The sequence below is a fragment of the Oryzias latipes genome, chromosome 5, assembly GCF_053564925.1.
Source record: "Oryzias latipes strain Hd-rR chromosome 5, Olatipes_Hd-rR_3.1".
Taxonomy (NCBI): Eukaryota; Metazoa; Chordata; class Actinopteri; order Beloniformes; family Adrianichthyidae; genus Oryzias; species Oryzias latipes.
Window position 1 is genome coordinate 12,098,698 of NC_136241.1, and position 26,403 is coordinate 12,125,100.

The window sequence follows — 26,403 nt, forward strand, 5'->3', positions numbered from 1 at the left end:
GAAAGCTCATTTAATACTTTCAATGTCACAATCACAAAAGACGGAGTTTGTCACCACAGGGTGTGTCCAAAGGAAATACGACCATAATGGAAATGATTTTATCTGAAAATGTCCATTACATCATGGATCCACTGTAATTCTTTTTATTTAAAGAAAAGTTTAACAATTAACTTTTGCTCAAGCTCATAGCAGGATTTTTTATTGAACAAAACAGTATTTACAGACGGACTTTCATAATTTTGCATCAAAATGAGTTTTATAGACCTAATAATAAAATATCGTGCTATTAATGAAATACAATAACCAAACCCCTTTTTAAATTCAGTATTAACCAAATTTTTAAATAAAACTTGTATGAAATTGTACCACTATGCCACAAATAACTGGCAGTTATTTTTTTCCATTACTGTCTGCTTTCCATTTGGTCATCAAAACACAACAATGAGTCATTGTGCCCATGATATAATAACAAGACTGTATCAGCCAAACTGAATTCACTTTTATCAGGTTTACACAATTTTCATGATCTTTTTGTTTGTTTGTTTTTTTGTTTGTTTTTATATATTTAGTAAAACAATTTGGTGAGAGACAGTTATGAAGTGAGAACTCCGAATACAATAGAATTTCTTGTGTTTCATATATTCACAGCAAAACTGATTCTTAAATAAGAAATAAACTTCTTCATGAAAAAAACAATATTATCAGTGGAGATTAAAAAAAAGTCAGCTAAATGAAAGCACCATCAAACCATATGTGATTTATCATTTAAATAAAACTTAACTCGTGAATGAATAGCAAATTAGTAAGTCAAGCTTCTTTTTCAAACCTTTTAACTTGCTCAACTTTGTTTACTCAAAGCCAAATGTCGAGCCTTCTCATATGCAAAATCACAAATAAGGACTTTGAAGTACAGCGTTCTTCCTAAATGACTTTCAAGTACTCGCCACAAACCCACCTTTTTCTTCCGCTGTTCAATCAACCCCCCCCCCACACACACACACACACACCCACACACACACACACACACTTTTTTTAAGGAAAATTTTCTCTACCTCACATTTGGGATTTATGGCTCTTTTTAGGGAGCTGAATCTTTTGAATCAGTTCACTTGGAAGGGACGTTCAAAAGATTGGCTGATTTGGCTCTTTTTATAGTTATTTGCTTTTAAGACTAGCCTGGAGTTTATTCATTTAATCCTGGAAATAATCACAGGGAGGATTGATGGGCCTAGATTTGGATCAGAATAATTCAAATTCAGATTTTCCACCAATAATTGAGTTCATATTATTTTGGAAATATCAATTATAGTTTCATTTGACATGTGTGGACAAGATGTCTGATATGGATTCATTGTAAATATTTATGGAGAGCATATACTGTGTGTATGTATACTTTGAATTATGTTATTAACACAAAAGCTAAATCAGGGGTCTGCAACCTCTAAAAGAACCATTTGGTCCAGTTTCTTACTGAAAAATAAACGAGTTAGAGCCACAAAATCTTACTACTCCTTTTATAAAAATACACTTTTATGCAGCCTGTAGTAGCTTTTTAATTTTTTACAATATTTAAACCTTAACAGAGTTATATTTTTTAAGTAGGTTTTTGATTTATTTTAATCTGACAGCACCAGATTCAAGTTCCTTTCAGAATAAAAATGTGCCAAAAAAGATCCTCCTATAGCAGTAAATTTACTTGCACTTGTTTTTATGCAATCCTGTCATTTAAGAACTTTGCTTCTGAACACAAACTAGGCGCTGCTGTGCAGCAGAAGATAAGAACACGTGTTTTAAACTTAATCTAATCATCTAATCTAATCTTATTCTAATCATCTGACATGTGTGCATTTTGGGGGATTGATTAAGCACCTAAGGCGTCTTGATTTAGTGTCATGTCAGAAGTGGTTAAAAACAAGTTTCTTTTATTATTAAAAGATCATCTTATTTAAAAAGAATACAGTAGCAAAATGTAACCTACAAACTCATTATAGATACACAATAAGAAACAAACAGGCCACTTTGAAGCTCCTTGCAAAAACCTCTGAAATATTTAATATTTTTAACAGAACAGAACAACTCAAACTCATGACTCCACCTCCAGAATGACGACTGAGAAGATTTCCATGTTCACAAACGTCACATCACTGTGGCCCTGTCTGTCACAAACCGCATGTCTGAAGTTCAGTCCAGTCAGACTGAACCATTTTAAAATAGAAATGGGGTGTGGAGAGGGGGTCCTGCAGATGTTGATGTTTCAAAAAGAAAACATACATAGTTACCATGACAATGACAATAATAGACTGAACAAGCTAATCAGAAAGGCGGGTTCTGTCATTGGCTGCAAACAGGAAACATTTGAAGCAGTGGTGGAGAGGAGGTCACTGAACAAGCTTTCATCCATCATGGACAACCCAGATCATCCTCTCCACCCTGTCCTGGAGAAACAGTGGAGCTCCAAAACTGTACCAGAAATCCTTACCATCCAATGCAATAACTCTTTATAATAACTCACAGGATAATAAATAACTTTTGCACATTTTTGCCAGTAATGTTTGTAAATAGTTTTTACATTACACCACTTTATTTTTTTTACAATTGTTTTGTTTTTATGTTATTCTATTTTCTTTTACGATTACAATGCTGCTACTGTAACATACAAATTTCCCATGTGTGGGATAAATAAAGTACTTCTGATTCTGATATTTGTGATCACATATTGGTTAATGACTTACTGAAATTATATTTTCTGTTTTATGATTTCATTATCGTAAGGGGCCTCTGTAGGCTCCCCTTCATATTTAATCTACACTTTCTTATCTTGCAAGAAATACAAGAAATCTGAAAACGTCACCTGTACTGGTTGAATTTTTGGGTGAAAATGTCCTGGACTGATTTTAGGTAAGTAAGTCAGATCGAACTATAATAGTTTGAATGAATTGTTACATTGTTACAAAATATATATTTAGGCGTGTACCAATTGTCCCAGCCAGAGCAACATCAAAATGACAGCTGTTGGTACACGAACAGCCGTCATTTTTATATATATATATATATATATATATATATATATATATATATATATATATATATATATATATATATCCTCTTTAGGACCTTCATTCCAGCTGCAGCACTGCTGAAGCAGGTGGGAATGCTGTGTAAGAGAAAACAGTCTCTACGGTGGTATGTTTAAAGGACAGTCTCTTGAAATGACGTTGATCTTCCCTGGAACTCAGAGGAATTAAAGTCTTTATTGAGCCTTCTTCACTGGACAGTTTGTGTTGTGTACAGGTAAGATAATCTGAGTTCCTGAGTGACACTCTGTCCTTTCCTGTTTAAGGCTGATGCTTGTCTCTTTGCTTTTTGAAATAAATTGCTTTCTTAGTTTGTTTGTCCATGCTCAAGTTCTAAAATATGATTCTTGCATTAGTCTATAAATGTATTAAGGGATTTGGACCTTATTCTTTAATCAGAACTGAGCCTTCAGGTCCTCAGGTGCAGGTCTGCTGGTGGTCCCATCCCACAGCAAGGCCACAGTCCAGCAATTTGGGCCTCACCAAATAAAACTCATCTTTTAATCTTAGCTTGTGTTTTGGGGAGCTTTTCCAATTGCAGCAGGGTTTATTAGCTCAGCTAAAAGTCCACAACGCTAAATCAGGGTCAGGCAGGTAAGGGGTCGATAACAGGCATGAGATCATCAGAGGAGAGACTGGGGTAGGGCAAGATTCAGGGCAGCTAGGGATGGCCCGTTTGACACGGGGCTTTGGCGCGCGGTTCACCTTCATGAAACAGAGTGTTTCGGCACAATGTTTCAAAGCATGTGTCAACCAGCGCAGATCACGTGATTGATGACGTATGACGCGCCAAATGCATCACTCACCTGAACCAGGTTTCAGATCTCAGGTGTGTTTGATCAGAAGGGCGCGCTGTTGTCTATAAATACAGATGAATCCCAAACAACGTTTCCTGACCAGTTCTGTTGTTTCCCGTGTATCGTAAGAATCAACGTCATGGCACCCGGTAAAAAAACGTTCTGTGGCTTGGGATCATTTCAACTTGATTTCTCCAAATAAGGTAATACACCATTAACGTTATTTTATTAGTAGCCATTGCTGATTATGTCAGTTTTATAGGTATGTCTGTCAGTTGAAAGGAATCATTTTTATTCTTTCCATTTTTTTTTTTTTAGGTGCAATGTTTGATTTGCAAACATGAATTTGCATTTAATGATAGTACATCCTCCATGATGCGACATCTCCGCTCCGTTCATCATGTTGAAACTCCGCAGTCGGCAAATCAAGCCTTCAATCCACCTTGTATTGGTAATAAGAATATATCCAACTAATGGCACACTAAGAACTGAAACAGATAACTCAGTGGAAAAATCAGTGACATGTGAATGCTGAGGTTCTGGGTTTGAGGCTCAGCTTCTACAATTAATATTTTTTTTTTCTTCATATGTATATTTTGCAGTGTCAAGAAAGCAAGAACTTGATTCTGCATTGGTGGATATGATTGTAATGGATGCACAACCATTTTCAATTGTTGAAGACAAAGGCTTCAAGGTAAGGTGGCTAATATTATATAGCATTTACATTATTTATGTTTTTGTGTACATAATAAGCTGTATTTTATTTGTCACTATTAGGCTTTTGTCAACCTTTTGGACCCATCCTACATAATTCCTAATAGGAAGGCCTTGAGGACAATGGTGGAGGAGAAGTACAAAGCCAAAAAGGAGAAGGCTTTAGATGTGGTTAGCAGGGCCTCTGCTGTCAGCCTTACAGCAGACATGTGGACATCCATTAACATGGACGCTTACTTGGCTGTAACATGCCATTTTATCACCGAGGAGGTAGGTATCCCCTGCTTTGTGCAATGCTTTGGTTTATGTATCTCAGTTTGACTTTGTTCATTCTAGGTGGAGTTGGCCTCTGTGGTCTTGGGGGTTCTGAAGTTTCCCCAAACCCACACTGCAGCTCACTTGGCTGAGGCCAAAAATCTTCTCATAGAAGAATGGGGAATTAAAGGGAAGGTGCGAGCCAGATCAATAAAGTACAAAATCATTCATCAATATGGCCTCCCAATACCTAATATACATGATTTGTGAACATGTAATCTTTCTTCCAGGTGACAGGCCTGGTTACAGACTGTGCTCCCAACATGGTTGCATGTGCTAATATATTACTGCTTCGGCACATAATGTGTTTTGCACATATGCTTAATTTGGTGGTGAAAAAGTCCCTTGCCCAAACCCCTGAACTAGAGGATATCCGAAGTAAGGGGCGTAGGATTGTCGGTCTTTTTAAATCCAGCACCACAGCGAAGGAGAAGCTGTCAGAGATGCAGCGACAGCTGGCCAGGCCAGAGCACAAATTAATACAAGAGGTGAAACATTTTCTTTTTTTTAAATCTAAGATTTTACATGTTTTTGCAGTTGTTTATTGTGTTACTTTCTTCTCTCCTTTAAAATGTGCTTGCTGTCTTATCTTAGGTGGAAACAAGATGGAACAGCACATTTAATATGTTGGAAAGGTTGTTTAAGGAGAGAGAGCCACTGGGGGCAGCTCTGGCCACCCTCCATACAGACCTTCCTCCACTCACCTCAGAGGACTACCAGGCCATACACCACTGCTTGAGCATTCTTTCACCGTTTCAAGAGGCCACAGTTGAGCTTTCGACAGAAAAACGAGTGTCAGCATCCAAAGTCATTCCCATGGTCAAAATGCTGAAACATTACATCTCAAGCAGGTGTGGTCAGATCACACACCCACTTGGTGAAAAACTGGCCACTAACTTGAAGAACAATCTCCATGAGAGGTTTTCAGCTCTGGAGAAGGTCACTGCTCTGTCAATGGCAACCTTGTTGGACCCAAGGTTTAAAGAGCTGGGGTTCTGCAGCCAAGGCTCTGCCCACACGGCCATAGAGCGACTCACTAAAGAGTGTGCTGCAACAATGCAGGCGCTACTTCCAGAGGCACAGCCACAGTCGCCACCTAGAGAAGGTCCTTCAAGTCAGCAGGAAGATGGTGGTCTCTGGGCCCTGCTGGACAGGCATGTGGGGGTTCAACAGCAGGTGACCAGCACAACTGCCAGTGCAACAGTGGAGGTTCAGAGGTACAGTAAAGATTAGAATCCTCATCATAACTTCTGCTCATTTTAGACTGGTGCATGACAATAGGCTATTAATGTCCTTCTAGGTACTTAAAGGAACCTCACATCCCAAGGACTCAGGACCCACTGAGATACTGGGTTACCCACAAGGTTTTATACCCACATCTCTACAAGCTGGCAATGAAGTTTTTATGCACACCAGCTTCATCTGTGCCTTGTGAGAGGATTTTCTCCAAGGCTGGCGAAATCGTCAGCCAAAGACGAAACAGGCTGAAGCCCATCACAGTGGAGAAAATTCTGTTTTTAAATAAAAATCTATAACATGTATCCCACCCAGTCATGTTAGACCCTGGTTCACAATCACTCATTCTCACTTTATACATGGCATTCACAATGTAACACAAGCACTTCTCACAAATCTTCAAACATTGTCTTTGTTTTATTTCCACACTGAAGTGTTACAAGGGCAAGGAACTTAGTAGAGTAGATGATATATGTCCTGTCTGCCACCAGATGCCGCTGTTCTGTGTGGTTTCAAAGCCCCAAATGCTTCATTCATTTTTCTGGCACATTTACATGAAGCCCCATGAGAGCTTCATGGGGCTTCGATTCCCATCCCTAAGGGCAGCCAAACAGAGACAAAACAGGGCCAGGAAATCACCCACTTACATCTGGCTATAATGCTATGTAATGCATGCAGAGTAGCACAAACAACACTGAGTGAGGCTCAGTACAGTGCTTAAGTATGCTGTGATTGATTGCAGATGAAAGTCAGGTGTGTGGCATCCAGAAACTGGGTGCTGGGGTTGCTGGGAGATGTAGTGTGTTTTGAACTCTGGAGATGGTTCCCGCTGATGGCCAAAGGGGGAGACAGAGGTCTGACTCCTGACACTTTCACTGAGATTCCTATTTCTGCTTGTTTTTTATTGATTTATGTAAGGTGTTCTGCAACAGGAGAAGTGCTCTATAGATAAAGTTTAATTTTAGATTTAACTAGCAGTTTCTAGTGTTGATATTCAACAATATTCATAGACACTTTATCCCCAAGGGATATTGGGGATCATTTTTGTAGGGGGATTAACACGCACAGGTGTATAAAGAGTAAAGGAGGGGGTTCAGAACAAACTCTTGTAGAACTCCTGTGCAAAGACAACAGAAAAAGAAGACTGATAAGAGGCCTCACGTTAACATTTTGTTGACTGTTAGTGATGAGGTCTAGCTTCCATGGACATAACATTTAAGAGAAACCAAGGTTGAACAATTTGTGGAACAGTGTTTTTAGAAAGGGTAGTGTGTTAACATAACTGTGATACACAAACAACAGTCTGGTGAATGTCTGTGGTTCATCTGAATGTAGTATAACTACGTGAAAGCAGAAGAGGAGATATTTTCTGTTAATCTGTTTGGTATACAAAGGTAATAAGACAGCAGCTTTTAGAAATGCCAAAAACCACCTCTCCAGCCACTGATTTATAGTCACAAGGCCTTCTTGGGTAGCGATGGGTGTACACGTTTGTAGACAAGTTGGTGCAGAATACTGTGATGACAGTGAGTTGAAGGTATTTGTGAACTCTCCCAGTAAAGACATGCTCTTCGTAAGCATCCTAACGCTGATGAAACAAGCCTTGTCACCTGCCATTTGTGTTGAGGATTTTCAATTCACCTGTTACTCCCTTTTTACATTGCAGAATTGTTTTAACTCTAAAATAGCAACACTGCACAACTTTGTATCACCTGACCTCTTATTTATCGTCATTTACAGTTGACATTTGGGAAGATCTAGACTCTTTTGTGTTGTTGATGCCCCAATCTTTGTATGTTGACCAGTATATTTGATTGATACACTTCTGAAACTGCTCTGATGCTCCTTCCTGTCACATTCTGATCACAGCATGACCTTCAGTTCGACATTGCTGATAAGCTTACCTTATTTTAATAGTTAGGGAACCTACACAGGAAAGTAGTACAGTAAGGTAGTTTGGTCATTTCCCCACTTGCCTCACAGAAAGAAGGTTCCTAGGCCTTTCTGTTTGGAGATATCAAGTTACACGTGTTTTCTTGGCTTCATCACACAGTCAAAGTGTTTCAAAGGTTATTTGATTACTCTAAATTGGCTAATAATAGGCTGCAGGTTGGCGCAGTCGTTAGTGCTCTTGCTTCACAGCAAGAAGGTCCAGGCTGGGGGACCTGGAACAGAACATCAATGAACAGCATGTTCTCCTCTGGTAAAGTCATGGTCTTGGTAACTCTCCGGGGACTCTGGCTTCCTATCACCATCCAAAAACATGCTTCATAGGGTAATTGTTAATCCCTTAGGTGTGCATGGGTGTGTGATTGTGGCGCTGCGACAGACTGGCGACCTATCCAGGATGTCCCCAGCCTTTGCCCTTAGCCAGGATAAGCTCCAGCAACCCTGTGACCCCAAAAGGGAACAAAGGGAACTAATAGTACATATTGTGGCTATGCAGGGGAAGCATGTTCAGAGAGCAACAAATTACATCAAAGACTGGTATTTAGAAAAACATAAAGGCCAAATAATGCAAGTTAAAACTACAATTATTATTTCATGACTATTCAAAATCCAAGTTTCACTTTTATAAATGTTTGCAGATCCAGGCATAAACAGTTCAGCAGTTAGATTTATTCATAAAAAATGATGGATTAAACACCTTACAAACACCATTTTCTTGTTTAGTAAATCACATATGGTAAACCAATTGAAGTAACATGCATGCACACATCAGACATTTGATCTCAGTCCAATTAACAATAACCACACAATGCTTGGCACCCTAATCAAGCCAAGCTATATGGGCTTGGCGCCCATATAGGAAAAAGTAGTACACTTGAAGTTTATTTTGTTGAGTATACTTGAGTATAAGTATAGCAAGTTTACAATAGAGCATGTATGTGTAGTGTAGGAAGTGCACCAACTACGAACTTTATACTTCTTCAGACTAAATTGAAACATTTTAAGTTTACAATATATAGATATTATATAAACATAAACTTCAAGTATACTGCCTCGCTTTTAGCATAGGCTAAGTATACTTGTAGTACACTTAAATAGACTACTGTTTGCTAAATGCTGTTTTAAAAAAGAAACTAGGTTGATCTAGGCTTAGGCTTGCGAAATGACTGAAATGCCTGTTTTCTGGTGTTCCTTTAACCACAAGCAGAATTGTATTAGCATGCAGATCCCTTTTACTGCTCATTTTGAGCCATAAAACGTCTATTGGTATAATGATTTTATAAATAGTTTTTACTTCCTGCTGTGTTAGTGGACATGTAAATTATAGTTAAATAACATTATGCATAAGTTCTTGATGTGTTTGAGGGCAGAATGTTTCAGAAGTTTACATCTAAAATATGAAGAAATCAGTTGAAAGATCTTTTTAAAAAAATAGTTGAATTTCACTGATTGTAAATATTGCAGATTTAAAATATTATTTTTATTCATAGGGATTCTTAGATCATTCTAATTTACATATTTTTAATTGTGTGTTTCAAATAGCATGAAGAACATACCTAGGGGTTCTTCAAATAAAATCTCTATTTTATTCTGAAAATTATCGACAGAGCTAATATTTTAAACACCTTCCCTATTTGTGTTTACTTATGTCACGTTGACATTTTTCAGCCAATCATAGTTGCGTATCAGTGTTCCCGCCTCCCAGGTGTCGAAGGAAATGTATAAAAATGGGAGCGCCACCTGGTGGAGACACTTTGTATCAAACCCCTACTGGAAACGAAATGCGAAATTTCTGTTAGCTAAAATTAATTTTTTCCTTCAAAATTTTATTTTTAATTAGAATATTTGTTTCGACTCTTATTTTCAAGCTTTTAGGAGGGTGGAGGTAACTCAATTAATCCAGGCCAAGTGTTACCGCATCAACGGTAAATAATATTGCGCGCGTGCAATTTTGAGCGGGATTGATCATATTTTTGTCCATTGAGCCTAGCTTAACTTGAAGAGGGGCTACGCTTGTCAAAAAAGCGAACCGAAAGGTAAACGAATTCCATGACTTGTTTGTTAAGAGAACTGTGTTCCACACAGGAGTTCTGTTCAGAAGCTGCTTCGGTGTCGGTGTCCGTTTGAGCTGCTTTTCAGTATGAAGGAGCTAGCTGACATTTTTGCAGAAGACTCTGAAAACGACGCAACATTTTACGGATTTTCCGACTCTGAGCTTACAGAAAAGGTAGATTTATAGATTCAATATTGATCTTTATTTAGTATCTACTTGTTACATTGATATTTGTTTGCATTTACTCATTTGGGTATGAAGCTGACACTAACGGATGTGTTTATCAGGGTGTTGAAGTTCATGAAGCCCAGCTGGACATGTCCCCTGAAGAACAGAAAGCTGCACCCCAACCATCTGATGCTCCTCAGAGGTTCAGACTGAGGGTTGTTCTGCGCCATTCCTCTTTGTCCACAAATATGCAGGATGAGGAGAAGGAAGAGGACGGGCGAAAGTCAAAACAGGCCAACAAGATCAGGAACAAGAAGAAAGTGAAATTTGAGGATGATGAGAAACCGCTGTCTCATCCGTCTGCCTCTGAGGAATCTGATGTGCCCAACGGTTTTCTGGTGAAGAGAGAAGAGAACATCAAGGCCAACAAAGCAATGGTGACCCATATGAACACAAACAAAGCCTGTAGCACAGTCATACTGATTTTACACAAGATTTGTCTGTGGAGATTTAATAAAAATTGAGCCAAAAGGACTCAAATTTAAGAAAGAAATATCTGAAGACTTGAATTTCAAGCAAGGCACTTTTGGAAGTGATACGAAGATAGGAAGGGTAGGAAGAAGAGAGGACGGTTTCAGGAATTATGAGTGACTGAACTGTGTCATCAAGAATGAAAGGAAAGGTAGCAGACTGGTGAGAGCATCCATGTTGTTAGTTCAGGGAGAGAAAAAACCGAAGAGGTTCTCTTTGGGAGTGATTGTTGGATAGGATCAGGAATGAATCCATCAGAGGATAAGCTCAAGTTTGATGTTTTTTTTTTGTGATAAAATCAGGGAAGCAGATTAAGATGGTCTGAAGGGAAGGACAGGTATGATGTTAGTGAAATGATGCTGAGGTTAAAGTTACCAGCATAGAGGGAATCAGTTTGATGCTGACGGAGGACATGAGACTGGTTGGTGAGAGCAAGGAGGATGCAAAGGATAGGGATGAATGACTGTGGTTTATTTGCTGTGGAGACTCAAAGGAGAAGTTAACTTAAAAAAAAGGAGCAAACTTTTTAGAACATTACTTTTTAGCTCAAGTTTAAAAAAAATAGCCAGGTCGGTTGATGTGTCTCAAATGTTGTGTCAAAGTTTCTTTTTGTTTTTTTTTTAAATAAGGAACCTTTTTTCCAGCGGTGTGCTGTTTGCTGTGACACTATGCAGGGAGTGATGTTATTTTTTTGTCTTCTATGACACTTTCACATTCTTTTTGTACAATTTGTGTTCATATTTAACCAGCTAGCTCAGCTGATGGCCGATCTGCAAAAGCTGCCTGGTGGACCAGGGCTTCTGAAAAAGCAAGAAGGCAAGCAGAAGAGAAAAGAGAGAATTCCTGTGAGTATAGCGACAGACTTAAAGTCAAAAACAAACTTTTATACGTGTGTTTTCTTCCAAACAAGAACTTAATGTAGAAATGATCATTTATAAAATACTTTTTATGATTTCACTCTTATTTTTTTAAGTATTTTTTTTATTTGACCAGTTATTTTCTACTGTTGGACAAAGAATTTTGTGAGTTCAAACTTTAGTGCTAATTCCCATCTAGATCTTTTTAGACTTGGTCTCAGTGAGGAAGTACAAAAGTACACATTTGATTATTTTTCTTCCTCAGGTTTTAGAACAGAAGGTGACTTAAATAAAAAATAGAGGAGGTATTGCTGCACATCTTAACTGCAAATAGTGTAACTTAGAATGTGATATTCTGCGAAAAATCTGAGATTTTCTTTTTAATTAAATGTTGTTTTTTTTTAAGTTTCTGTCAAAAATCATTTTACAATAAAGTTCATGGCAGGGCTGCGTGTGACTTTATCCTCTCACGGTTTCCTTTGGGGCTTCACATAAGCATTCATAGTGCAGCGTTTATTTTCCGGATTCTGTTTTAAACTCCACAGCGCGCTCCACCCACTGGAAACTGGGAGGAAGTTAGGAGCAATCCAGAGCGGGCTTCACGCCGACAGACCCGCTCTATGGGGCTACGGGCAAATCCTTCAGCTCCTCAAGAGGAGAATGTGGAGCGCAGCCTGGAAGAGGAGCTACTGGAGGTCAGTGTTACAGTTTTTCCAAATGCAGGTGTATATCATGAGTTCAATAATAAGTGTTTATTTTATTATCTCAAAACAAAAATGAGACACTCAACAAATACTGGAAAAATGAGAAAAATTTGATCTTTTTTGTTTTATTTGAAACATTTTTTTTCTTTTTTGGTAATGTGTGAAAACATAAAAAATGTTGTGAAATGAAACATCACTTCTGTACGCAAGGTGCGGCGAGCTCCAAGGCGCCGCGGGAATCCTCGGCTGTCTCAGAGCAAAGCTCATGCAGTTCGTCCTGTGGAGGACATCACAGAAGAGGAGCTGCAGCTCGTTGCTGATAACATGACTGACAAAGTTTACAACAGTGTCACAGTAAGTTCACTCCTGGACTCCTGCTAGGTTCAACCTTGTGTTAAAATTCTTACTTAGATTCTTACAAAAATGCCATAAATATTCACAAATATTTCCTATTAATCTAGGTGGGTAAAGGTACTCACCATTTTTTAAGAACAATTACATTATTTTAATGTATTTTTCAAATTTAAATAGAATCGACATGATGTAAAGTGCTTGAAATTCTCGAGTGAAAATAGTTTTTGAGACAATAACATTCTTTTAAATGAAAAATAACCATTTAAGAGCCAAAAATGAAGGGAGAAAAAACAGAGCTATGGTTGTTGTTTTTTCAAGTCATATGTTATTAGTAATATTAATTAATTTATTATTTCATATGAATGTAATATTATTAAATAATTTATTTTTAGGAAGAACTTTGGAACTTTGAAATAGAATGAGATTTTCTTAAATGAATTAAAAAGTTTTACGTTCAAAAGTACGGTAATTGTAAACATCTGAATCTTTAAGTAGGCATAGCTGTTCTGAAAATGCTCTGTTTTGTAAATAATCATTGATAAATTGATTATCCCTGAAACGTGAAGATATTAGCAGTGTACCTATCCACATTATTGCAATCTGATGCATTTGTTTAAAGACAACAGAAATGTTTTAGTCCGAGTTGAGGGGGTGACCCTCTGGGAGTTTTTGGCAAACAGAGGAGCAGCTTCACTTATATAAGCTTCAGAGCAGACAAATGATGGACAGAAGATCAACCAAAGAAGAGAAATACCTTCTACTGCAAGTCGTTGTTATCCTCTGGATGTCAGTGCAGACAGACTATTTCATTATCAATACATGGATATTATGTAAGGTAGAAAAAAACCTTTAGATTATTTTAAATTAATCTCAAATGTGTTATATAACTCAGAGGACACAGATTTAACAATAAACCTCTTATTTACCTGTACATGTATTTTGATAGTAATTTTTGTTTCCATTTTTTACGGATTGTGCTCAACATTTATCGTTGAGCAAGAATAAATAAATAAAACTCTCCGATATTATTTTCTTTAAAAAAGATTCCTCAAAATGTGTGATTTATTGTGTTTTTGTTTGCTTGACATCTGGAATTTTTACTGGTCTTAAAATATTTAAAAATGAACCACTTTGTGGAAAAATTCTGCTGTGCTTATATGAATACGACAATACTCAGCAAAAATGGGAAATTATACACAAAATATTTCCTGTTGAATGAGTTCAAACTTTTTTCATAAATTATAACTAATAAATTTAAAACAGATTAAAATTTATTTCATAAATGCTCAAAAGATTCTTACAGATGTTCTAGTACTTTATATATACTGTTTTATAAATGTCACTACTGGGTATTTTCTGTGTCTTGTTCATAGATCATTATGTTTGACTTGAGTTGTCGGTTAATCATTTCTGTTTTACTGTTTGCATCAAGTTTTTCCTCCTTGTCCTGAACTCTGGAGAGTGTGCAAACTCAGGAATGTCATTCTGGCCTCCATCTCCATTTATTGTGGCTTCCTCTCTGTACACATCCAGGGCTCCACGTGCCATCAGTGCCGCCAGAAGACCGTGGACACAAAAACGTGCTGTCGCAGTGTGGACTGCCATGGGATTCAGGGTCAGTTCTGCGGGCCCTGCCTTAGGAACAGATACGGAGAAGATGTCCGGAAAGCTCTGCTCGATTCGGTCAGAACAAAGATCAGCTGATCCCATGGCTGAGGTTATACTTATGTGGACTCCTATTTTGATTATTTTCACCTGGGCTGCCTCCTCAGGAATGGAAGTGCCCCCCCTGTCGGGGCATCTGTAACTGCAGTTTCTGCCGTCAGCGTGAGGGCCGTTGTCCAACTGGAATCCTCTTTCCTCTGGCCCAGTACCACGGATTCTCTGACGTCCATTCTTACCTCAGCAGGTGGAGTACATGTGTTCATCAAGATACTAGTTAAGTTGAACTAGTAGTAATAGTTACTAAATACCAGGAGAAAATGTGCAGTTTGGAACATAAAAGTGGTCTGTTAGTTTTTGACAAATGGGATTCTGGATTTTTAACTCCAGGATGAATTTCATTAAACTCCACTAAAAGCTAAATTGTTTAACTCAGTAGATGGAACTTGTGCTTTACATTTGAAATGACGAAGCATGAACTCCTCTCTGCTTACAGCCTCCGTGAGAAGCTGAAGTGCGAGGAGAGTATGGGGATGTGAGGAGAGTATGGAGTATTGTCTTATTTTGTGCATGACCCGCATTTTAAACGAATAAATTGGTTTCTGACATGTGTTGAGTGAATGCTGAAACACAAGCTTGCCGTGAACTGAGAAAGTAGATTAATTTTTAATCAAGCTGTTGGCATTTGCAATAGATGTATAAACACATTATAAAATCCCTTATTTTAAAATGCAGGGGGGACATAAGAGCACTTGTCCAATAAACTTAAGTCACTTTTCTAAAAGGTTGTGAAGATACATTGCACAGATTACAGAGTTTCACAAAGCAGAACTAAAAGGAAAAAACAGCAATGCAAACCATAACTTTAGTAACAACATCCTGCTGTTTTTATATTTAGACATAAAAGAAAACTGATAGGTTTCATTCATACTTGTTCTCCAGTTTTAACATATGCATCATATTTGTACAAAGAAAAACAAAGTTCATTGACCAAAGCCAAACTTCTTTCCAGGCTCTTCTCTGGCAAACGACAGAAAATGAATGAACCTTTGGTTTGAGCTTGTAAACTGTATAAACATTATTGCAGTTTTTTTTCTCTTTTTTTTTTTGCTCTGGCCATAAATGACAGGGGAAAAAACTCAAATTGAAACTGAAAGTGACATTGCTCTCAAATTCTTAAAAGAAAGAAGTACCACAGGAAAGGAAAACTTAATATTACCACAATGTGTCAACTGGAAGATTGGTGCTGTATATAACATTCTATGAAAGCTTTGAAGTTTATACAGTTATTCTATATTGATTTATATATAATAAAAAAATAAAATGAAGATTGTGCATTCAGGAAAGACTAAAGCATTATCCTGCAATCAGGTAAGATGATCCTGCCTAATTTTGATTTTTACAAAAAAAAAAAAAAAAAAATATGTACACTTTTTAAAAAAATGCTTTGATACCACAGATATTAGAGTACAATGGCTTGAATGTGTTCTTACATCAGAGTTATCCCCAGGACTTGCTGGCAGACAATGCTTTTGGCCCAGTTTTGCTGCTGGGTAATTCATCCATGCACTAAGACAGTAGAAATGCAAGCCAATAAAATTACCCAATGTTATCACGACTATCAATCAAGTATTCAGTTTTAGAATCTAAAACATGATGTTTCCTTTGAATTTTAGGGAAATGTTTAACGGTGCTGTGGGCGGGGCAAGACACCTCTGATGCAAAGAGGGGCAAACAAAACAGTCCTGCAGGAAGTAGAGCGAGTGACTTAAGGTCACCTCTTCACTAAAGAAACTAGAGAATATTACTGGTCTTAAATTAACTATCAAATGTCTAATTTCAATCCCACTGGTTTAACTTTGTTGGAACTGGGGGGAAAGTTGGTCTAACTGCCATTCCTTTGCAGGGAAAATAAATTTCACAGTGTTTAATAGAGCATCTTAATCTATTAAATACTACCAATATCTAAATATAAAAATCAAAATTTGAATTTAGCATATATAATGTTGCATTGGTGACCCTTTTCTGTTTTAACACCTTGGAGGTTTTGCTTTATGCCCTTTTTTCTGTTTGTTTTAAGCCCAAATTCCAAACAGGGAATTTCCCCCTCTGTTGATTTAATAATTGTTTCCATTGATCTGGTGAAGGTCCACCTGCATCATATTGATACCACTACTGGCTAAACGAGCTAAGCTTTCTGCAGATAAGGTTTCCATGGTGACGATGGAGTGTTGGTCATTGGCCGACACTGCTCCGCTGCCTGCTTCTGTTCCTGCTGCCGGGGAAGCAGCATCGCCCGCTAACGTGGAGCTGTTGGTAACTGTCCCAACTTTCTTGTTAAAGTGGGTCTTGATGTGCTTTGAGAGATGGTCACTACGCATGAAGCGCTTGGGACATTCAGTGCAGGCAAATCTTTTCTCACCTGGAGAAAAGGGGAAGGAAGGGAGAGAAAAGAAAACATTTTAGGCACCTGCTAGATTGACTTTTTGCAACATAAAAGTACTCATTTCTTTAGACTGTCAGTATTTATCTTTTTATTTACAGCCATGGTCAAATATCAGCATCCTTGCAATTTTGTCAGATAATTATTGCAATTGTAAATGTTCATATGTTTATTGTTTTGGACTACAATTTTGGCACCATGTAAAAGCCTTTTAAGCATGTGATACTCCAGTAATTTGTGTTTAGACACACCTGTGGCACCTAACAGGTGTGGGCAATATAGTAATCCCGCCTACAGCCAGTTATAAATGGAGAAATGGAGGACTCTGATCACAGCTGTTCCTGTTCCTTTGTTTTTTCCAGCGCAAAAAACTAAAACACAAATACCAAAACATCTGGAACAATTCTCAGAAAAAAGTGTGACATTTTCGGACAGAATTGCCAGGGCGCCGGCCTTTGGAGCCATGACTACAACAGAGGCAGCAGCTGGACTCTCCCAGAAGAAAATAGTTATTTTATAGGCTTATACACGTCATTCGTGGTGAGGTTCGTGGTCATGACATTCCAGTACACAAGACCAATACTAGCAAACGCACACTGTTAAAGCAGGTTTGTGTAAAGTAAATCCTAATTTCTACCTGTGTGTGTCCTCCGGTGGCGCTGGAGCTCATCTGAACGCGTGAATCTTTTACCGCAGAAAGACCAGTTGCAGACGAAGGGGCGTTCTCCTGTATGCCAACGAAGGTGGGCTCGGAGGTGTGAGGTCTTCCCGTAGATTTTCCCACAGCCGCTTATGTGACAAATGTGCTGCTTCTTTTTAGTTGGATCACTGATTAATACAAACAAAATAAAATAGAAAAAAAACAAGTTGATTAATTTTAATAATTGTCTGAATATTGAATTTGTAATTTTGAACCTGTGTGAACCAGAGGTCATTTTAGTTTAAAATCAGTTTTCTGTCATTTATCAAGTTACATTATCCATAAACTGGATGTGTAATTTTGCTTAAAGTTACCAAGACCACCATATGTCATTAAACTCCAAGCAAAAACTGAGCTTTGCCACATGCCGTATACTGAATCTAAATGAATGAATCTAAAACTATATGAATTTGATGTAAACAAGGAGAGCCACTGAAAATGAGTTTTGTCCCATACCGTGCCTCTCCATCCTTGCACATTGGACAGGTACACGCCTCTCTGCGGTTACGTCGACCCTGATTGGGTGGGCTGATGTCCTCATCGTCCATGATCATACTGTCCTCTAAACCGTCTCCACCTGTGATTAGCGGCTGCTCTCCTACGATAATAGAAGAGAAAGGGTTCGAATAATGTATATCAGAGCTGCCCAACCCCTGACCCTTGAGGATCCACCACCCTGCAAGTTTTCCAGCTCTCACTTCCCTTTTTGCTGCAGATTACATGAACGTAGAAACACTCAGGTGTTTCCACATTCTGATTGAACACACCTGATCCAGGTAATCAGCAGCAGGTATGGTGGTGGATCTTCAGGCCCAGGCAGACCTGATCTGAAGGGTGGCTCAAGAAAGCTTCTAGTCCTTTAACCCTTATGCTATCCTAGGCACTTTAATGTTGGGAGTGGGGTCATCTGGACCCCACAAGACAGTGCGCTGAACCTTTTTTCTTCAATGACATGTGATCTTCACTGGTGTCCATGGATTACATGAAATCCTCTCCACCTTTATCTACCTTTGTCATAGTAGGGAGAACACGTCAATCGTCATCTTGACCCCATAGGATAGCACAAGGGTTAAGAGCTGCATTTCATTTCTCATTTTATCACACAAAGTGTTTCATAAACTTTTCCCCAAAGAAAAACCTGCTCCATACCTGGTGGAGTTAGTGTAAAGGATTTCATTACCAACAGATAAAATATTGAAATTGTGTCTAAAAAAGTCATTTTGGAGAAAAGCATCTCTAATAGGGCGGCACGATATGAGGAAAACTCGCAATATGCGATATTTAAGATTAATATTGCGATAACGGTATAATTTGCGGTATATAAACAAATAACAAAATAAACAAAAACATCATTCCCATTTAATTGCAACAGTTTAAAAATTATACTCCAAATGACCCTCGTTGACATAGGAGACAAACAACATAATAGGCCTCCATCCAATTGGTCAACAAGGTGAAGGCGTCCATCCGATTGGTCAAATGCATAAAGGGATTTATTTGATTCGTTAAATGCTTCAAGCTGGCATAAGGTTGTTTTAACACATTTAAGGTTTACGATTTATTGCGATTTTCACTGTCTTTTGCGATATGCATATTGCAGAGCTGGTTATTGCGATAACGATAAATTTGCGGTATATTGTGCAGGCCTAATCTCTAATATACATTCACAAACTTGACATTTACCGCAGTTTTGGATATTGCAATAAAAGCAACAAACTATTTGTTTACTTAGTGAACAACTGGTAAAGTCTTGATAGAGTGATCTAAATATGTTCCCACTGTAGCTATAATATGATCGTGTTAAGTAATACAGTGGCACAAAGAGGTCAGAAGAAAAAGAGCTGTACCTGCTACTCAGGTACATGATGTGCAGTAAAACGTTCAGACAAACTGAACTAGTTAAACTGGTTAAACTAGAACTGAATATATCACTGAAACAAAAAAAGCACTTGTGTCAAAAACAAACAAACAGCAAGTTAGAGTTTAGGGAGAATTTATTTGACTTTAGTGTTTTAATTGTACTGGTTCTATATCTAAACAGACTACTTATAAAAATCTATTGATTTACTGTTATTTACTGTTAAAAAAAAAAGCTGGAAGACCATGAAAATTGGTTGATTACAAAGACAGCAAGTATAAAACAACACCAACTAGTAAAATGCCCCCCTGCCCCTCAATCACTACACCAAATGAGTCCAACTAGTGATGAAAGGCGCAGACTCACCTGCTGGGTTGGCGATGCTGATGGGGACTCCTGGTATCTGGTGCATCTGCAGTCCAGCACTCCCGAGGGTGTTAAGGTTTATGGTCTGAATGCCTGGGATCTGCAACGTGTTGACAGGTACTGCTCCTGCACCAGTGTTGCCCTGAGCTTGGCCGAGTTGGGATATAGACTGCACAGGGGCCAATGCAATCTGTGCCCCAGTTGGGCTCTGAATCTGAATGGTCTGCCAGCTGACCTGGCCATTGGGGCCCACGGTGCGCAGGAGAATAGGTCCTGTGTTTGGCATAATTTGAAGATTTTGAAGGCCCTCCTGACTGAGTGTTGGAGCTGCAAACACTTGGCCGCCAGCCTGGATAGTCTGAAGAGATGTTCCACCTTGGATGACCTGTTGAGGCTGTATGAGGATTTGCTGAGGCTGCTGTCCATTCCTGTTTTCTGGCTGAACAGCGACCCCAACAGACGAGGGGCTCTGTTGGAAACTTCCTGTGCCTGATCCATTGTTCTTCTGTGTTTGGGTGATTCCATAAGAGGTGGTCTGTGTTGTGACAGTGGATACATTGGTCATGTAACCAGCCCCAGAGGATACAGGTTGCTGCGTCTGATTTTCCACTTGTTGGTGACCCCCTCCATCTCCAGCACAGTTTGCATCTCCCCCTGTAGCACCTGTGCTGACAGGCAGCAAGGTGATGTTTCCATTGAGAGACACTGGCATGTTTGCCAAGATTTGAGGTTGGTTCTGTAACACACCATTACCCAAGCTAATGCTTTGTATGGGAATGGCTCCTGGAAGGACACTGGGCATAGTTATAATGTTTCCTGATGTGCCAGTTCTGTTGGCTGCTGCAGCTATGATTTGCTGCCCGTTGGGAGAGGACACTATCTGAAACTGCTGACCTTGTCCTGTTATCCCAGACTCCTGCTGAGGAGCTGCAAAGTGCAGCTGCTGGCCGTCTACTGTCTGAAACTGGGGAATAACCTGGTACTGAATATTGGGCATCATGCCCGATATGGTGGTAAGCACCTGCTGACCTGTCACTGATGGAGCCTGAGCTAAAACATATTGCTGTTGTTGCTGCTGCTGCTGAGCCTGGCTGCACACTGCAGCTTCAGATGTTGACAGCACCTGTCTGCTCTTTTCCCCTCCTGTCATCACCCCTGTAGAATCGGTGGTTGTGGTAGTGTTACAGCCAGCGGTTGTCTGGAGGCTAAGAGGTACAACCTGCCAGCCATTGGCATTGGAGGTGAAAATTTGGTTTATCTTCAGCTGCTGCTGCTGAGTTTGATGCTGGTCTGCAGATGAATCGTTTTCCCCCGGTGGTTCAATTCTACTGCACGTGGCTGCCAGCAGAGCAAGGGGAGATGGCTGCTGAGAGTCCTAAAAAATAAAGAAAATGGCATCAGTACAGACAAAACGCCATATTTTAAATATTTATCATATGTTTGCTGATAAAATAAACTAAAGAAACAGTAATGGCAGTAAAATAAACCTATTTAGACAGAATAACTGTACACTGTACAGTGAAATAAAATATTTTAGTAGGTAGTCCTTAACCCTTTTCAGGCCACTGACTGTTTAATGTCAGACAAGGCTGAGGTAAAAGTCCACATTTTTTTAAGTTTTCAGTTTCCCTTAACTTTTGATTGTAAAGTTTATTTTCATTCTCTGTAAAATATCTGCAGAGGATTGAAATTTTATTTGTAAACTAGAATCATTCAAATGTGACAAATTTCCCCTAAACTCATAAATGTTAAAGTGGAAGCTAAAAAATTGGCACCAACTTCAGTCTTGTCCAACTTTTAAAGTGCAACAGATTAAAAAATAAAATAACATTACTTAAACACGTATTAAAAGATGAAAAAAAAGATTATTATCATGGTGTTTGGGAACTACTGTAGATAAATCCGTATTTTGAGTACAGACTACTGGTTTTTGTCTGTTAAATACAACTTTCTTTTTCTCTGAAGTCACTGGGTCTTTTTTTCTGCCAAAAAAAGACAAAAAAACATCTTTTAAATACATTTTTTGTTGTTGTTAACTTTGCTGTCTTGGGGGTTTCAACTTAGCGGTCTATGCTACTGGTTTAAGAAAGTAATAGATGGTTTGTCGACAAGTAACAGAGTGACTTGACATGCGTCAAAAACGAGTCGGATCAGTTGAGGAGAATTCTGTTTTTAAAGATAGGATAAGATATGCCTTTATTGTCATTGTCCATTTGGACAATGAAATTACAGCAGTCACGATTACAGTGCAAAAAACAAATCTAACAAAGTATAATGTAAAAATGTCAATATGCACAGAGTGTACCAAGAATGTGTGCAAATATGCAAAATAAGAAATGTGCAAAAATAAAAATGTATGCAATTATGTGCAGAGTGATATGTACAGATTTAAACATGTCAGATGTGCAAAACAGCATGGAGCTATGGAAGTGTTGACAATTTTACACGGAATAAATACAGTTTCTTTCAAAATCAGATTATAAATAAAACAAAAACAAAAATGTAGGTCATAGTTTCTTTCTCTATGTGCCGGTACCAACTATCCCACGGACTGGTACCGGTCTGCGTCCTGGGGTCAGGGGCCACTGATTTAAATGATTGCTATTAAAAAAGTGTGATATTTACAGCTCTTGTGTAATCTTGAAAAATTCACAATGGCAAACCAAAAAAAAAAGGTCAAAAATATTTCAGTAGGGATTTCAAATGATTGTATAATATGTTAAAAAAAATAATCTTGACAGGACTTTAGGTCTAACAAAAGAAAACGATGTAAACATATTTTATGCTAAACAAACACCAATGTAAATATGGATTATTGAATTAAATAGGTGGATTTGCTCTGTGTTCATGGCAGGATTTAGGGAGTGGGCTTCAGATGGAGGTGGGGGTTGAGGTGGGGTATGGGAGGGACCACAGTTGAGAGGAGTAGTGGCGGGCTCGGCTTCCCCCTCCTCCCAAGCCCACCCCTCTCCCTCCCACACTTTATGTTGCCCTATAAACCAGCGCACCACACTGGCCACCCCCTCAAAGGCATGCCAAATGGGCCGAACAAAACGCACTTGTAGTGCCGGGGGTTGACGGGAACACCCAGTCTGGGAGATTTTTACCTGCCCAGTCCCCACCCCGGTGACATGTGCTCTGGGGAGAAATAAACAACCGGTCCCGAATAACGCCTTCGAGCTAATTCAACAAGTAGCGAAAACAAACCAGGCCAAGACTGACTAAAATCAACAGTCCGAGTGAAGGATAAACCTACTTGTGAGTTAGTGTTCCGCTTCTGAGAGAATCCTCCGCCACTCTCCACTGCGGCCATTTCACCTTGTTGCTGATCTGCGGAAGAAGAGTTGCAAGATTCCCAACTTCAACAAACAGCAAAACACGAGTTTCAGACAATGCGACTCTTTAACACAAGTTTAAACCTCAGACGGGACAAAAATAAAACGTCTTATATATATAAAACTCTAAGTCTGTTTTGTCTTTTTGTAGCGGCTTTTCCAAGAAAAGCAAATGTATAAATGGCAAAGTACTCACGGGGCAAGCTAGCTCAATAGCTAAGCTAACATCAACTAATGGCAAGTGATGTTCTAAGAAATCGCTCTTGAATCTCTTTGAGACTTCAGTTAATCTCTAAAATGTAACGGACTACATGGGCTAAGAATACAGATTGGTCCTGAAAGTACACAGATTTTAGTGTCACTTACGAACAACTTTTTGCCGTTTCGCTAAATGTTGTTAGCCAAGTTCCAACAAGTAGCGTTAACGTCGTTAGGTTTGCTGGCCACTTTTTGACTGCATGTTTATGGCAACTCGATATATAATACTGTGCGTTTACCGCTGCTTATTTGTTTTAAAAAATGTTCTTACTACAATAAAAACTCTGTCAAGCTAAAGATACATAACATACCACTGAGTTTTAAAACTTCACTTACTGCTCATATTTGAAGACGGGAGGAGTTTCTGTGCTCTTTTTCTGCTTAACAACTTTTCACAACTTCACACAAACTTGATAGCCCCTTCCCTTTGAAGGAAAGCACAGAGGTGCGTTTAATTTAGGTACCTTTGTAGCCCGCCATCTTTGTTCTATGTAGTCATAGAAAGAGAACACATTTTTAAAAGTAGGTGCGTTTTAACTATATTAATATATTTGTTTTAAAAACTAAATACACATTGAAAATAGAGCCCCTTAAACCGAGATTTTCTTAAAAGTTAAACGAGTAAAGGTAATTTATAGTTGCATCCATTAACATGTAAAATATAAGACAATTTACTGTAGCTAGGTTTATTTTTCCTGCAAGAAAAAAAATGTTTAGAAAAGTTACTAAGTGAGACTATTTTAAATCAAAATTTTATTTAAAAAATGTATAAATTGATTATCTAGTGTTACTGTCATTCCATTAACGTAGAAAACAAGCGCACCCCCTAGAAAAGCGCCTTGTGAAAGATTACTTCAATCTACCAATCAAACCGTATGTCTCTGCCTCTTACCGTCAGCCAACCAATGGAATTTGAGAAAAGGTGGGTGATATAGGGCGGGTTCATCCACGTTAGGCTGCGCTCCTTAGTCTAATTGACATTGGTTATGTTTTCCGCGTTTCTAAAATGTTGACATATATACGCACGGATTTCTTTGTATAATTCCGAAGAAGGTCTTATGTTTAAACTTAGAAATCGTGCTTAGATTTGTGTCTTGAATTAAAACCTGGAGGTGGGGAAAAAGGAGGACTGTCGATTTGAGTCTTGCCTCCGTGGCCGCTGGCCACTCCTTTTTGTGGCGGATGGGTTGGTAAACACTAGGGAGGAGGCGGGAGAAGGCAGCCAGGGTGGAGAAAAAAAACCTCCACCGTCCTCCAGACACCGACTACAGATGGCTGGGAGTGGAAAGCGCCTCTCGTAGGGGAGGGCTTTCATCGCTTAGTACGAAAGAGGGCTGTCAGTGAAGCAGCACATGTGTCCATGTAAACAGGCCAGAAGGTGGAGTCCATCCATTCTTAACTTTAGGCTTGGACCCACCCCTCAGTGTCACCACTACAACCAAAAGCCCCTGCTGTAGTAAACACATTTTTAGTATTGGCAAAGAAACAGCAAGAACTGATATAGCAGTTATAACGTAGGACAGACCTGTTGATAAATTTTAATAAAAGTAAACTTTGTCATGTTTAATTCAGGGGCGAAAAGGGCTATTTTAAAGATCCACTCTGATAAAAATCATGTTTTTGGTGTTTTTAACATGTTCTAGTGACATTTTTCCTTTGATGGAGGACATATGTGAAGAAAATTATTGTAAAACTGCATTTTTTGAGTATTTCTTTATTTAGAAATTCAATTTTATGATTAGTATTTCTTTATATATGTTCTCCATTGTAAAAGTAATCGTAAAATTGTTTTAAATTTCATATGATTTACTATGCCCATTGTTTACTACCCCTATGGGTTAAAGGGGAGTGGGGGTGATGTCTATTTCGTAAATCATGTATTTACTTAGTTTACAGCTCTTTGTGTTGAATGAGAAGGACTGTACAAATAAACACATTTATATTCTAATTATTATTATTATTAATATTTTTTAAAGAATTTTATTTCAAACACAAAATCAGTTAAAAATGGACAAATAAAACAAAACAATGTGCTTGAAATGTGTGGAAGAAAAATCTTTTATGATCCCACCCATTATTTGATTTTTTGATTTGATTTGAAATGGTTTATTTCAAGCAATCAAAATAGAAATAATACACAAAAAACAATATAATCATCAGTTATACATTCATACAGTAACTAATCAAACTTAGGATAATTAGACATAATTAATAAATATTGCTTGAAAGGGAGTGGAAGGAAGCGAACTTATATAATCCCACCCCGTTATACTATAACCATTTTATTACATGATTTATCAATATCCGGTTCCTAGGTTTTATCAGACAGAATTAACAATCATAAGGTATCAATAAAGCAGATGCCAAAGATGAATTACTTAAGTACTACGTCAAAAATAACTATTTTAGAAATCAACATGGCAAATGCAGCATCTGAAATATATGCAAATTATGTTACTTTTAAAAGTCATTCATATGCTTTAAAACATAATACTATATCAGTAGTTTCAGGAATTTTCATAGCAAAATTTCATCAAGTATCAAAAGTTAAAAACATGTGCAAAGTTATGCTACATTAGGAAATTATGAATCAAATGGCTGGAAAGTTTAGCCAAGATGACATTTTCTGGTTGATAACTCAAGCAAACCAAACTGCAATATGGATTTTTATTAAATCAGCTGGTGTTATACTATTATTGGTGTGCAACAAAATATCTTCTGATCTCATTTTTTGATATTTCACATTTTTGAAATCATTGATATCCATTGGTTTTAGACTTATATTTTAGTTTGTTTGTTTTTTTTTTTTAAATCTGGAGCCAGCCTATGTGTGAGTTTTTGTAAGATGTGTCAGCTCCGTCGATTACTTTTTGTTTTGAGATGAGATGCAAAGTGACTTCCTCCAGGCAGGCGCTCCATCTCGCAGCGCACGGACTACATTCATCAGCCTGCAAAGACAAACGCAGTGCGGCTTCAGTGGAGATCAGGGGACAGGCGGCTCGTTTCCACGCGCGGTGGTGTCTCAGGG

At 38.3% G+C, this 26,403-nt stretch overlaps 3 protein-coding genes and 1 long non-coding RNA gene across 6 annotated transcripts; 3 read left to right on the forward strand and 1 right to left on the reverse strand.

The window, feature by feature from the left end:
- Window positions 1-3,805: 3,805 nt before the first annotated feature.
- LOC144992296 (uncharacterized) lies at window positions 3,806-4,945 on the forward strand. The gene is made up of 3 exons (XR_013656166.1): window positions 3,806-4,322; window positions 4,474-4,565; window positions 4,649-4,945. It is a non-coding gene; the product is annotated as an uncharacterized LOC144992296 (long non-coding RNA).
- A 72-nt stretch (window positions 4,946-5,017) lies between these two features.
- Window positions 5,018-6,584, forward strand: LOC111947439 (zinc finger BED domain-containing protein 4-like). The gene is made up of 4 exons (XM_023954891.2): window positions 5,018-5,035; window positions 5,131-5,388; window positions 5,495-6,117; window positions 6,201-6,584. Exons 2-4 carry the CDS (start codon window positions 5,164-5,166, stop codon window positions 6,433-6,435), a joined length of 1,083 nt encoding a protein of 360 aa, XP_023810659.1. The 5' UTR covers window positions 5,018-5,035; window positions 5,131-5,163; the 3' UTR covers window positions 6,436-6,584.
- A 3,243-nt stretch (window positions 6,585-9,827) lies between these two features.
- LOC101161306 (cell division cycle-associated protein 7) lies at window positions 9,828-17,470 on the forward strand. 2 transcript variants are annotated; one of them, XM_004068676.5, is made up of 9 exons: window positions 9,828-10,011; window positions 10,172-10,313; window positions 10,427-10,744; window positions 11,588-11,683; window positions 12,241-12,390; window positions 12,610-12,753; window positions 14,287-14,436; window positions 14,526-14,662; window positions 14,912-15,023. In XM_004068676.5, exons 2-9 carry the CDS (start codon window positions 10,227-10,229, stop codon window positions 14,952-14,954), a joined length of 1,125 nt encoding a protein of 374 aa, XP_004068724.1. In that variant the 5' UTR covers window positions 9,828-10,011; window positions 10,172-10,226; the 3' UTR covers window positions 14,955-15,023. The 2 variants fall into 2 exon arrangements, with proteins under 2 accessions (XP_004068724.1, XP_078803230.1); XM_078947104.1 differs by lacking the exon at window positions 14,912-15,023 and adding an exon at window positions 17,221-17,470 and having other exon boundaries at window positions 9,838-10,011.
- Window positions 15,063-23,869, reverse strand: sp1 (sp1 transcription factor). Of its 2 annotated transcripts, none has more exons than XM_004068677.5 (6): window positions 23,712-23,869; window positions 23,039-23,112; window positions 19,783-21,157; window positions 18,015-18,156; window positions 17,496-17,686; window positions 15,063-16,837 (listed from the first exon to the last, which is right to left on the reverse strand). In XM_004068677.5, the coding sequence occupies exons 1-6, from the start codon at window positions 23,716-23,718 to the stop codon at window positions 16,533-16,535; spliced, it is 2,094 nt and encodes a 697-aa protein (XP_004068725.1). In that variant the 5' UTR covers window positions 23,719-23,869; the 3' UTR covers window positions 15,063-16,532. The 2 variants fall into 2 exon arrangements, with proteins under 2 accessions (XP_004068725.1, XP_078803228.1); XM_078947102.1 differs by having other exon boundaries at window positions 23,484-23,728.
- Window positions 23,870-26,403: the final 2,534 nt, after the last annotated feature.